This window comes from Apis laboriosa, unplaced genomic scaffold, assembly GCF_014066325.1.
Source record: "Apis laboriosa isolate Shangri-la unplaced genomic scaffold, ASM1406632v1 scaffold12_cov154, whole genome shotgun sequence".
NCBI classification, from domain to species: Eukaryota; Metazoa; Arthropoda; class Insecta; order Hymenoptera; family Apidae; genus Apis; species Apis laboriosa.
Window position 1 is genome coordinate 257,524 of NW_025221207.1, and position 14,809 is coordinate 272,332.

Here is a 14,809-nt window from a genome sequence, read left to right on the forward strand (position 1 = left end):
TTTCGTGGATACGTTTCTTTCTCTCCCTGATGATTCCTCTTTCCTACATATTGGATTTTTGTTTAATTAATTTAATTAATTTAATTAAACTCTGCGTTACGCAAACGATCTTCTTCTCGAAATAAAATGGGAACGGCGTTACATAGAAAAATAATTTCCTCTTTCATGGATTTCTAATTTCACCCGTTAAAGACAGACAGGGAAAGTGAAAAAGTGGAAAGAAAGAGGGAAGTGGATGCAACTTCGTACAAGCATTTCGTTGATTTCGGTGAGAAGAGTCGCTCGTATTGATCGAGAAAGATGCGGTCCAACGCGACGAACGTTTATTCGCCGGATTTGGTTATATTCGGTAGAATTGGGTAGCAATTCCGTCGCGAAAGTTGCACGAGGAAACCGCCACCCACTCACTGTTCATCGCCCACACACGATCCCAGCAAAGTCATCGCGATTTGTATAGTTAAACGCGTTGAGAGGCCATCGAGGAGCCTTGCGTTTCAACCTCGATTACGCTCCTCCCGACGCTTCATCGAGAATCGACCAATATCCAACCGTTGTATCTGGGTTTTCCAAGTTCCCAGGCCAAGGACGAATCCGTTAACTCGCCAAAAACCTTGTTTCTCTTCCCCCCCTTGTGGACCTATTACCCACTTTTTAGAGACTTTTTCGCTCGTTAATCTTCCCTCGATTCGCGTCCAAATGTGCCGCCCTTGAATATTTCAGAGATTTAACGATTATAATCTCGTATAAAAAAAAAAAGAAAAAAGAAGAAGAAGAAACTTCTTCTTCCCCTCCCTAATTGAATCTCTCTGGCCATTGGCGCCACCGCCCTTTTTACGATCCCCCTCGTTTGCTTTTTCCTTCTTTCTTTTCCTTCGACTTCTAAAGGAGAAAGTTGGTAAGTAAGTTCACAGTTGTATCCGAGGACGTGCTTTATTTCCTTGCCCGGGAAACGAGGCAGCGACAGCATTATGCAACCGTTGTTTCGTTTCCACGACCAAGTTTCCTCCTCCTCTCCTGTTCGGCAACTAATGACGTTAGGGAGATTGCTTCCAGTTCATCGCGCCCCTCACGACCCATAAAATGGAAACAGTATGAGTGTATATATATATAATAATAACTTGGAAGAATTTCGAAGGAGGAACGTGCGTATAATCTTAATACACGTATACCGACGTTCTCACTGATTAAACAACGCCCTACTAACGTTCAAAAGTCCCTTTTCTATGATCTCGCGACCCCTGACGAGCGTCTCTGTTCGAGCGACGAAAAAAAAAAAATGGCCTTTTACCTTCGACGAAAACGTCGCCGCTCCACTTCTTTCCCCGCCAGGCGACCTACTCTTTGTGAATTCTCCCGGGGGGGGGAGTGGCGCGAATGAAACGACTCGGAACCACGAGGAGACGTGTAATGGCGAGAGCTTAATATTAAGCGTGTCGTTTCGTGATCGTCGTAAAAAATTAATTTGCAGAATATCGTACGTGTGATGGCACCGGTCGAAATAAAAAAAATAGGATAAAATAAATTTTTACTTTAAAAATACACGCTTGGAGAGAAGATACAAACTCGAAGCAAAAGTACATACGTACAGCAAACATTTGGGAACGGTATTTGATTTTTTATTTGATTTTGATCGAACGAAAACCACAGTTTTAATCTACGTCGATTTTGAAAAGGACGCAAGGACGAGAAAAAAGAAGCGGTTTTGAATCGAGGTTTTTACATCGAGGTATTGCGTTAAAATGTAATATCAGGAAAAACGATTGTTACGCGATATCACATGTGACATTTTATCATGATAAAATGAAAATATGAAAAGGTAGAAAGGTAGAGAAAATTTGGGATATTATTACGTGGAACAACAGAAATCGTTGATTCCTTTATCTTTAGAGCGAAACAATTACTTTTGGTCGAGATTGTGTTGTGGAAAAGGGAGAAAGATCCGTTGGTCTCGCGACAAAAGGCGATACAATTTCCAAGTCTCGTTGCTTCGTTTTACCGATACGAGAGTGAAATCGCGTGGAGATACGCGATAGGTCCACGAGATAAAGGGGCACGGTCGATAATACTGTCCTCGAGGAAATTTCTCCGACGCTTCTGTAACTTTGTTATGCGCGAAATCAAGCGAAATCCTCCGATAAAATTCCAGATAGGAAAGAGGACTGAATTTTTCTGTGGCAACTCTTATTCGAAGCAATTTTTTTCTTTTTCTTTTTAACGCAAAAATGTAAATCAGAAATGTAGAATAATATTATTTGATCTAGAGTTTTTCTCAGAATAGTGAATAGTCGTTTAAACGAACGGTCGCTTCGACGCACGACACAATGGCAAAAATCGAAAGTTTTTTGATTCAACGTAAACGTAATCAAATGGAAATGCCGACAATGATTTTTAAACGTTTCAACGAGGCACGCGAGTCGCATTATACGATTTTCATCAACGATATTTTCATCCCAAACGAGTAAACATCGCCACTCCACACGCGCGAAAACCATTATTATGAAAATTTTTATGGCAGATACAACCCGTAGAGAATTGCAATTATTGTATGTGATCATCTTCGAATACGGAGATGAATTCTGATTATTTTTCTTTTTCATTTTCTTTCTTTCTTTCTTCCTTTATTTTTTTTTTTTTTTTTTTTTTGAATTTAAATCGATATTTATCGGAAATATAACCACTTCTTTTTCAAGGATTCGAGCTATAAAAATGCGCTTTCGAATGAATTGCGAAACATCTCATTCGATCTCGAACGTCGAAGTAAACAAATTAATTAAAAAAAAAAAAACACGAACAAACAAATATTTCTCTTTTCACCGAAACATGTAAAAACATAAATTAAGAGCTAGAATTTCGTTATCTTTCGGATAACGAACGAAAAATACGTATATGAGTGATTCACGTCGATCGATCACAGATGGATTATGCGAATCGATGATAAATCGTATCCATCGTCTCATATCTCAACCGTGCACCTCCTATTTCACGTTGAAAAATATCGCGATATCCGCCTCGCGCTCATCGAGCCTTCCTTCCAATGCCATAATCAACAACGTGATTTTTTTTTTTTGTTTTTCTCTCCCTTTCTCCTGACATGTGATCGCTCGTACGAATGTTCTCCACAATGAAATATGTATACGTGACGTGGAAAGAAATAGGATGGAGGCGAAAATAAAAAAAAAAAAATAAATAAAAAATAAAAAAACCAGATATCTCACTCGCCGGTGTAAACAAATTATTGATGAGATCTCTGCGCGAGAAATTTGGCGTTATCTCTACGATGGGAGAGGAAAAATCGAGCTCCTATATTCTCCGTCGGGGAATTCTTTTTGAATATACGAGCTGAGAGATACAGTTTTGTCGCAAATAAAATACGATTCGAGTTGATGGTGAAGAGAAAGAACTGAAGGCGAGGCAAAAATGATTGGAAAAAGTAAGGCGAAGAAGATTCGTGAGAGAACGGAAGTCGAGAAAAAAAGAGAATTGAAAAAGAGATCGAGAAAGTTGATTTAATAGTTTGGCGCATCGATAACGATACGATGAATCGTTAAACTTCATCATAAATGCATCGTTAATCAGGAAAAGTTCAGTGTAGCGAGTCGAGATAGATCGAGAATTTTCACCTTCAATCTTTTACTCGGATCGCGTAGCTGATGTGTATTTTTAATAACGAAATATCAAGAACCGTTTGAAAAAAATCGAATCTCGGATATAAATGAGAAATAATCACGCATGAGCGTGATATCTTCATGGAAATGAACGATTTTTTTTTTTTTTTTCGAACGTCGATGATTGGAACACCGTGACTATCGAGAGATGAATAAATTTCTTTGAAAAATATCGAGAGTATTCCTAAAACTTTCCACTTTTTGACGGATTGGTTAACTTTCAAGGATTTAAACTTGGAAGTCGAGAGATTTTTAATTTAAAATTTTTATTTTCTTCTATTTTTTTTTTGTTTTGAACTTTTGATATTCATGGATATAATCATTAATCATTCTTTCTTTGCAATTATAATTTTCGATTATTTTTCTTCTAATAAACTATTTTATAGAAAGGATAATCGCAATTCTATTTTTTACTCTTCACTTCCTTATTAGGAAACTTTGTCACTCGGAACGAGTATCACTGGCAACGAGGAATCAATCTCTTGAAAAATTTTCCAATCACTTTCATTTTTTTAAATTTGAATCTAATTAAAAGTTTTCTTTGCAATTTTTTCGAACTCTCGCCAACTTAAAATGATTTGCCAAAAGTAAACGTGCAAGAATAAGTATCCATATAAAAATGATTTATACACGTTAAAACGATTCAAAGTTTAGGTTAAATTAATCAAAGGAGAGTAAGAGATGTCGCGATGTTTCATAACTCAAATACGTGATCTTACGTAACATTTTATTTTACGTTTTATTTAATACGGTACGTTGCCATTCATACTCGTAAATGTATCTATATAGTAGAACGAAATTTTAAAAACTCACCTCCTCCAAATGCTTGTTGTCCTTCCTTATCCTCGGATGGAGAACCTTCTAAGCTTGCAGGACCACTATCAGCTCCGCCAGTTGCGCTATAAATATAACGAAATGCGTGAATAAAATATGAACAAATTGCATAATGCCGTGCAATTTACGCTATCCTACAAAGATTTTTAAAAAAGCTTCTACGTAAAATGCAGCATGAATATAGAATAAGAACAAAACAAATTATTCTATCCATTAACGTGTCAAATGAATTCCAATGCTGTTCTTCGAACTTTGAATACTAGAGCTTACCTTATCAATCGCTTACTAATCGAATAAATAAAAATAAGTATATAAATCATTCTAATAATAACAAAAAAATTATTTCAAATTCATCGATAGATCGTTTAAAATCATACAGTAATAAAATTCAACTCTTTCACAGTGTGACTAATTATTAACCTCACTAAAAAAAAAACCTGTACAAAAAAACTCAGAAAAAGTAGCACAACATTCCAAACGCACAAATGATTGTATCGTTTCCTCAATTGTATTCACTTGTATTATTTTTTTTATCATATTCCCTCATTCATCATTTTTTAAATCACTCCAATTTTCAAATTCTTCGTCACTTTATCACACTGTAAAAGGATTAAATCATATCACATATAAAAAAATTCCACCAAGATACTATCGAAGATAGGATTTCTCTATATAAAAAGGTAACTTCTTACCTACTAGCATCGTCGTCTTTTGTCTGTTCGACGGTACCCTCGGTGGTGGTTTGTGCCACTTGGGCCCCGTTCATTGTTTTAGGGCCCTGCGATTCGCCTTCATTTCCTTGTCCACCGCGGCTCAGTCCAGGAATTCCACCACTAAACCAGCCTGTCATCTGGGATTTCACACCCACCAACATGTCCAATTTGCTGCCACTTTTGGTCGGGCTATAAAAGAGAAGATTTTTTAATTTATTACCATGTCACGGTTTCGGTTTTAACATCTAACAGTAAGAATAAAAATAACTATGAATGTAAAATGCATTTATAAATTACATTTAAAAAACGGAAAGTTTTATACGTACGAGTAATACGAAACGAGTATACGTATACGAGTAATACGAAAAAATACGAAAAAATGAGAGATCACGAATGATTTGTTTTTTTATTCTTCCAAGAATTTATAATTATTTGGATGATTCTATTTTAGCTTCTTTTTTTCTTTTCTTTTCGTTTCTCTTTTTTTATCGTGTTAATCGTAACATTGTAAAGTTTGAATCTTGATCCAGATAATAATTTAAGTGGGAAAATTATAAAAATATATGTCTAGCAATCTTGTAAGTGTTCTTAAGAAACATACGGAATAATTCTATCTTATCTCTGTCCGGAATGTTTGTAATTACTTCGTATAATAGTTCCAACGAAAACAGTTGCATGAAATTCAGTTTAAATTTGAGAATCTTATAGGTTAAGTAAGAAAGAGAACAGTTAAAGATGTGTAATGTAACTTATATATTGAAATCGATTTATTCCAATGAAAAATAGAGAAATTTCTTTTCTCGTTTGTTACGAATAATCGATGTTTTCTTTCTATTGAAGATTGAAGATGTTTAAACAATCTGTCTTATACTTCTACGTAACAATAGGTTAATTGCAGAAATGTTGGCAAGATAGTACTATAAAATGTATATTTTTCATCGCTAGAATAATAGATGGAAATTGTTAACGATATGACAATAATATTAGTTGTAATATGAATGAATATTAAGACTTGTACTAAGATAGACTTCGCATCTATCAATAATCTATGTTGTTGTACAACTTTGAACTGATGCACTTATAAACCAATTGCTTTGGTTACATTCAATGCGAAAAGACTAGCTTACATTATTGATCTGTCGTAAATATAAAAGTTGATTTTATGCCAACAGAATTGATTTTAGAGTTTATGATGAATCTTTTTTATACGAAGAATCCTAAAGCATCCTTACATTTTTCTTTTTTATCGCTCTAAATAAAACTAGGTATTTTTCATTTTTCCCTATTTGTTTAACCTCATCAGTTGTTACGATGGTTATCTAACCTTTAAGGAAAACAGGTCAATAAAGAAGAATATGTTTCAAAGTGGACTTTCGATTCCTGCTTATTCGTTGTAAATATGTTACGAACAAAAATAGGTCAACGTGATTAAGTCAAGAACAACGGCAATAAAACATTGTTGCAACTATAACTCGTTTAAAAGTATCGTGGCTTTTATAACCATTTTATCGATATTATAATTATAAGCCAATCAAAAAGAATTTTTAATAATCTTGAAAAAAGTTCATCTTATTTCTAATATTTTTTTTTTTCTCTTCAATCTAAATATCTTTTTTTAAAAAATGATCTAATTAAGAATTTCTAACATGTTTATTTGTTAAATTAATTGTTACGCATGAAACTATTAGTAACTCCTCCCCGCTGATTATATACAAGAATATCATGATAACGTATTACGACACTTCGTTAATAACCGATATTAGATTCGCATCGAATCGATGCAATTATTTTAAATTACTTGCTATTACACCATACGATTATGTGCGCAATGTCAATAACTAACAGATGTTTATCAATAACTAACAGATTCTGAGAAATAATAAATACTTAACCTCAAATGTTTTACAAAAATGTTTGGCAAAAAATTAGAAAGTTTATTACTCTTCTGCATATCGTTAAACTATCGAACAATTATCAAAAAAGTGAAAAAAGAGCAACAGAAAATAAGATAAATATGAAAAAATGAGAGATGAAAAGAAATTACGATAAATTTTTCATCACCATTATATGAAATTTAACAGTTTCGTGGGAGGGCGACTGCGGTGGTATCGATTGCGACCTATATAAAAGATTACGACCATCTCCCTCCCTTTTATGGAAACATCGCTGTTTCTTCGTACGAATAGAGTTTGCTTGAATCCTCTGACTAACCTCAATCACATATATATATTGCTATATATATAGATTTCTTAAAAAACATTGCTTTAACCGCTTAATAAGAAAACAATTTTTCCATCAAGCAGAAATTTTCAAATTTTTGAAGTTCTTGGCTATTTTTAATCAAAATAATGTTCATTCAATGCACGTCAATACAATGTTTATCCCAATAATAGCTGAATATATGTGAAATAGAATTAATTAAACAATTGAGCTAAGAAATTATTAAATTATGCATCTTTGTTGTAAGTTGAGAAATATATTTTTGGAAAAATAGATAATAAAATGGATTACGATTTCTTTAATCCTATTTTCTTTCTTTCTATATTCCTTTCCTTCTCTCTCAGCAAATAAAATATGCATTCAAATTAAAAACAATTTGATAATGTACTGACTATTTTATGTTCGTTTCATTTTTGTCAATTACTAGTATGAATAAAAATATACATAGTTAAATCAAGAAAATTAATGGATGAAACTAAATTAGGGCAAAAAAAATTAATTTTCTTGATTCTTGTAATGTAAAAGCTAAAAAATAAATAAAATAAAAAAAAGGGAAATAAATTATTCAGCCAACAGAAGAGAAATTATTTCGCGTTGAGAATACATCTTTATAAACATACATAAAATAATGATAGGAATAATTTAATAATAAAAAAAAATGAAATAGAAAGAAAATAATAAAAAAATTATGTTAATTGAAAATTAATTTTATTAATATATAATAAAATTAAGATTCTAGAAAATTATTAGAAAATATCTATTTAATGCACATTGATTTCGGCGCAATAAGAATCAACATCGGAATTTATGTATACTCAAGCCATGTCAAAATTTGTGACAGTGATCTAACCTATACATCGTGATGGGATTTTTCGATTCATAAAATCTTATTTCTGAAATTTATTTTTAATAACGTAACTTTTTGAGAATCTTCATATAAACATCATGTAATAATATGCCTATGCAAAGATGACATTTTCTCTAAGCAGAAAATGTGAAATATCTAACTAATAACATTGGAAATTCATGCAAATAAGAAATGCATGATACAATATTTAAATGTCTGTAACGTTTAATGTCAAACTAAAAATGTAAAAATAGAAATAAGGCATATTATATCTGATTTTATAAGATATGATATTTTATAGATATTACATCTGATTTTATAAGAAATTATAGGATGAAAAAAAAAGTTTTTATTTTCTTATTACCTAAAAGAAACTATAACTAAAAAAATTTTTAGGAAACAAAATGATATCATTCGAAATGAAATTTTTAATTAAACTAACATAATATTTAATCAATAGCGATAATTGCTTAATTATCTATTATTATATTGTTATTATAAAATGTAGTAAGTTTATAAATTGAGATTAATAATTATAAAGCAAAGAAAAGGTTAAGTACGAAAATTTTCCGACTATATGTTTTGTTAGTGTTTTAATTCGCGAACGTCATAATACTGTCGCATAAGTAGTTTATATAAGCATAAAAATAAATATTATCGATCTAATCTCAAAACTGCATTCAAAATCTAAAAACTAAAATTTTGACGCGTTGCATAGATGCGCAGAAACAGCATGTATGCATTTGACGTTCTATCATAATCATAAATTACATCAAAAACAACTATTCCATATAACAAGAAAAATATTAAAATGCATTTCTAAATTTTGAATAAAGAGATAAGAATATTACTATAAGATTAACAATTTTTACAAAATACCAAAATACAGCGAATAAAACTCATATTAAATTATGACGTTCGACGATAAAACAATATAGGTTAAACTGATACCTATCTTTCCTGTCCAATTCTTCTCCTTCGGCAGTTACAGGAATTTTTTCCTCAGGTGGTAATTCCGTGCCGGCATCCTCTGCCTTCTTTCCCATCCATGTAGACACCTGATTCGTTAAACCAGTGAACATTTTCAATTACAATGCGACAGTTGCTTCACACTTAAATATGTGCGTGATATCTTAAAATATCTCCTTCCTATTCTCTACGCTAGTACGAACGTTACTGAAACCCTTATGGGTCCGAATGATAGCAAAGACTTGTCCGTTTTAATGGTCGCGCAACCACGAACTGCGCGGATTCTACGTATGTTAGCGCATTTCGTATTGCGCATTATAGTTTATGCAACCATAGCGCCATTTTGGCTTAACGGAAACAAATTGAACTAAAACTATAATCGATTTCCATGTACGTAACAAGAAATAACCATAGACAAAATGTAAAATAGATTTATCATTTAATATATTTTCTGTCCCTTTTGTTGACAGAATTTAATTTAAACTTCCCTTAAAGATTTATCTGTAATATAATATTATATACTTTCCTTATTTTATCAATTCAGCATAAAATAATTATAACAATTAAACTACATTTTTATATAAGATATATATAAGATACGAAATAATTCTCAGATAATATTTATAAATTTTAATTTAAATTTTACTAAAGAAGAAAGAATAATTATGCAAAATGAGTCTCAAATTATTTTTTGAAATCTAAATTTTAATTTAAATTTGAATTCTTAAAAATTAAAAATGTATTTTTAAAATTCAAAAATTTAAATTTCTTATTCTATCATTTGATAATTATAGTTTATGCAACTATACATATCAATAAATTTGTATATTTCGATAACTACAAATTATATAAATTATACATGAATAATGGCTTAATACATTTCAAATAAGCATTAAGATTTCATTTGATTATTGTAAAATAGGAAATTGACGGATTATTTGAATAATTTAATTTTTGAATAATCGGACCTGAGAAGTTCAAATAGTGTTATAATGGAAAAATAGTGTTTCAATAAGAAATAAAAACTCTTATGTATAGTTTTTGATACTAAATGTATCAATATATTTTATTAAATATATTACAAATATGTACATATGTATATACAAATTTTTATATGCTTAATATATTTTTATATTATTTTAAAAAACAATAAGGTTAATCAAATATCAGATATGTTCTTTCGAGCGCATAAATTTTACAAAACAAATATAAATGAAGACAACAAATAATGTGACAAGAATAGAGATAAAAATTGTGGAATCAGTATTTTTAGAGTACTGTAGATGAAATTAATAAAAAAATAAATAAAAAAATAAATTATAGAAAAAAAATAAAGATAAAAATTGATCTTTTATGTCATCTCTTGAATGCCAAAGATATTTTATTTTTAATATGATGTTAGCATTCAAAGGATGACGCTAATTCTAATTCTATTTCTATTTTTTTTTTTATACTACTTGCTTTCCTCGTTTCATTTATATCATTCAAAAATAATTCTCCAATTTTTATCTCATTCTTTACAATTTTTGTCATTCTTTCAGTATTTGTTCTTTTGTCTGTACTTATTATATATATCACAAACATAGACATATAAACATGCGGCATATCATTTTCATCATTTTTTTTCAAAATCAAATATTTTTAATATTAAAATGCATCAATATACATATCAAAAAAACGGATTTTTAAATTTTTAATATATGCTACATGTATTTACATGTATTTTAATATCACATTCAAAACTGTGATTAATAAAAAATATTTTAATAAAAAGTATTTTTAGATATTTTAAAGACATTAATTTTAATAATTCAATAAAAATAAAAATATAAAATATACCTTAAATAATTATGTTTTTTATTTTAATATTAAAGATTTTTTTTATCAATAACTAAAGCTGTGAATCTACAGTAAAACATATTTTTCTATATGTCCATAGCAATATTGCTATCTCAGTCAATAATTGAATGTAAATAACTGAATTGAAATCATTACATATATCACATATTTTAAATTCTGAATGTTTTGTTTAATACTGAATTGATTTGTTGGACGGATTATAAATCTTTCATATTAAAATGATTTGTTACAAATAATTAAAAGAATCATTATAAATATATTGCAATAATTTTTTATCTATAATTGTTAAAATACTATTAATGTATATATAAAATACTATGAGAAAAAAACCCGTACAGTCTTTGTAATAAGTTTTCTGCACACTGCACAAGATTTCATATCACAAGCACATTTTACACAAGCGATCACATGTCCACATGGTAAAAATACTACTTCTAATTCTTCATTATAACAAATTTTACATATTTTTACATCATCTAGAGATTTATTATTTTGTACTTTTATATTTGATAAATTTTCTGCATTATCTCTTATAGGTTCTACACTATTTACATTAGTCTCTACACTATTATTTTGATAACTTAATTCTGAATTGTTATCTGTACATCTTGATATTCTTTCCTGAAATAAATATAATGTTATATAATTATATGCAATTGAACTATTAATTATGCATATAATATAAAATATAATATTCATATTCTTACTTGTACAGAAGGTGAAGATATATGCTGGCCCGTTACTTTATTCACATAATCTTGTCCTTTAATCATTAATAAATAGTAACATTTAGAAAACCATTTCGCATGTTGCTCCCAAGGATTATCTTGTGGTTCCCAATCTTTTAAACCACATCCACAATAATAACATATAGTTTGATCACCTTTTCCTATATAATAAAAACCTGCATCTGCTAATTGTTCTTTTGTTTGTAGCATAAATTTTGGCCATGTTGAAAATGTGTTTAACCTTGCATCATAACTAGCATATTCAGGATGTACAGGTTTCTTAGGCTCTTTCAAGTTTAAACAACTAGGTTTATCAATACTTGGTAATTCAGTTGAAAAAGTATCAACACCAGATGTAAGCCGATGTTCTAAATCATAAGAACTACTTCTTGGTTGTACAATTGTATTAGAATCTATTCCAATTGGTACATTACCACAATTTATTTTACAAATAAATCTACATCTTGCTGACCATCTCTGATGATCAACCATTGGAATATCACCTTGTACCCATTGACATATCTCAACTTGACATTCAAAACATCTAACTTTATCACATTCACCCGTATAATAAAATCCAGCAGCTGCAAGTTTTTCAGGTTTTATATATGGCACGGGCCAATTTTTAAAACTTTGAAGTCTTGCTTCTTCAAAATGATAATCAATATTATCTACTTCATCATTCGATATATGAGATGTTATGAAAATTGGTGATGTTAAATATGAATTTGTAGAAGTTTTAAGATTTGAATCATTTTTAAAATCTTTGAGCTTGATATCAGTCATTTTGCTTGAATTATTAATATATCTATAATAGAAAAATAAAATAATTATTAAATGAAATATTATTACTAAATTACTATTATTATTAAATGAACAATTATTATATTGTTAATATTATGTTTATGATTATATAAATTTTATTGAAATTTTATTAAAAATTTGTATTTCTTTTTCTATTAATATTTATCCTTTAAATCTAACAATAATATTTTAATATTATTAGAAAAACATAATAAATTTAAACTGAAATTCAAAATTTTTAAGATAATCTTTTATATCAATTTCGTTTTGTAATATTCGGTAATATAATTAAAAATAATTAAAAAAAGAAAATAGAATAAATCAAATATAATTTATTATTTTTTTAAAGTAGAAATGAAAATTGTAAAAATGCATTATATAGTATACTCTTTATATTCTATGATACTTTTTGAATAATTTAAATTAAATTATTTAATATTTCAAAAAATGAATTTAAAAAAGTACAACTTGATTAACTTATATAAATGATAATTACGAGTCGAAATTAATCTACTATTTTAAATCTTATCTTAGTATCAAATTAATAATATTTCTAATTTTAAATCTTTTCTAAGAAATATTAATATTAAGAAATATTATGTTCATACGATTAATAAAATAAAGAGAAATATATATTACATATCTATTAGAATAACTGTAAAATAAAACTTACTTGTAGTCTTTATTGTAAAATATTTTATTATATACACACGAGAATATGCACATTAACTTTATCAATCTTATTATCGATCACCGATCTTATTACTGAAGCATATGCAAATGAGGAAAGTTATACAAAACTATACAAACTAATTCTCACTGCGTATGCATCAATAGAGGAAATAAATATTTGAATTTCACTTCCGAAAGTTAAGTCAAAATTACTTAATTTCGAATTATATATTTCACTTCACTGTTCCTTGCTTCCTCACCCTTGAAACGTGAATGTTAAAATGGACGTAAAATTCTATTGTGAATAAAATAAGTAATAGCCATCTATCGGACAAAAAAAAAGTAATAGCCATCTATCGGACATAAAATTAAATAGCTAAATAGATGCATATTAATATTTAGAAAAACAAATATTTAAAAAAAATGAAGTATAATTATTACATTAACAATTAAAAATTATTAAAAAATAAAATAAATTATTTCTTTAAATTCTTATAATTCTAAATATATATTATTTATATATATAATCTCATAGTATAAAAAATAAATAGAAGTTCCGATAGGTGGCTACAGTAATATACTTTTACTCGCAATAAAATTAAAATTAAAATATTTTTAAATATCATCCATTGCATTTAAATGCAATATTCTATGCTATTCATAAATTTTGCTAAATCTATGCTATTCATATCCGTAAAATATTTGTACATGGTAAAAATTAAATATTTTTAATTTATTTGCAAATATATATATATATGTTTATAAATATATCTATATATATACATTGTATATATTATAATTGATTACATTGGATAAAAAGCCATGGATTAATATGAATCAATATTTTTTTGATTTTTCATTATTATACTTAACATTCTCTTTATATAAGGTTATGATTTATTCAGTATTCATGATATAATTTGATATAATTTTCTATTGATAAAAAATATTTTATTATATTTAATACACTTTTTCAATACATGATTGCTTGGATTTCGAATAATGGCAGCTAGCCTAATCGTAGCTAATGTTATTAAGTTATGCGTTTCATAATTGGTTAATATTTTTTTTTGATAATTTATAGTTATAACGAAAAGTTATAACAAAAATTACAAAGAAAAATGTTGCTTGAAATTAATGTTGCTCAGAAATTTCTAGATGTTTAACGGATTCTTACATTTTTGTATACCTGAGTTATGATATATGAGCGTTTTATAATACGGCAATAATAATAATAATAAATAAGCTCGGCAATAAAACCGGATTTAAAATCTTACTCAGCAATAAAGAATAGAAAGGAATTTTTAAACATTCTATGAATAAATAGATGATTTGTTTATCTATTTTTCTTAATATCAAAAATTTCGATTAGAATATAATCTGAGAAAAAATGCAAATATGTAAAATTTTTTTCATTTCAAAGAATACAAATTTTTTATGAGACATAGTATGTATTAATAATTTGTATATATGTGTGTTTATAATCAGTGTACACAT

General features: G+C 28.4%; 2 protein-coding genes across 9 annotated transcripts in view; both read right to left on the minus strand.

The window, feature by feature from the left end:
• Positions 1–9,498, minus strand: part of LOC122720621 (synapse-associated protein of 47 kDa) — a 65,346-nt gene extending 55,848 nt beyond the window's left edge. For 6 of the 8 annotated variants that reach the window (XM_043947424.1, XM_043947422.1, XM_043947419.1 and 3 more), the window contains exons 1-4: positions 9,231–9,498; positions 5,192–5,401; positions 4,770–4,784; positions 4,479–4,564 (exon numbers count right to left, since the gene is read on the minus strand). In XM_043947424.1, coding sequence (XP_043803359.1) covers positions 4,479–4,564; positions 4,770–4,784; positions 5,192–5,401; positions 9,231–9,361 — 442 coding nt within the window. In that variant the 5' untranslated portion in view covers positions 9,362–9,498. The remainder of the gene's footprint in view (positions 1–4,478; positions 4,565–4,769; positions 4,785–5,191; positions 5,402–9,230) is intronic. The other 2 variants (XM_043947421.1, XM_043947420.1) reach the window with 1 other exon arrangement.
• Positions 9,499–11,140: 1,642 nt separating this feature from the next.
• On the minus strand, positions 11,141–13,579 carry LOC122720464 (death-associated inhibitor of apoptosis 2). The gene is made up of 3 exons (XM_043947208.1): positions 13,314–13,579; positions 11,816–12,644; positions 11,141–11,729 (listed from the first exon to the last, which is right to left on the minus strand). Exons 1-3 carry the CDS (start codon positions 13,364–13,366, stop codon positions 11,424–11,426), a joined length of 1,188 nt encoding a protein of 395 aa, XP_043803143.1. The 5' UTR covers positions 13,367–13,579; the 3' UTR covers positions 11,141–11,423.
• Positions 13,580–14,809: the final 1,230 nt, after the last annotated feature.

Coding starts and splice junctions, on each gene's coding strand:
- LOC122720464 (XM_043947208.1), bottom strand. CDS start 13,366: ATGTGCATATTCTCGTGTGTATATAATAAAATATTTTACAATAAAGAC. Junction 12,645..13,313: donor TTTTACAATAAAGACTACAA/GTAAGTTTTATT, acceptor TTTCTATTATAG/ATATATTAATAATTCAAGCA. Junction 11,730..11,815: donor TATCTTCACCTTCTGTACAA/GTAAGAATATGA, acceptor TATTTATTTCAG/GAAAGAATATCAAGATGTAC.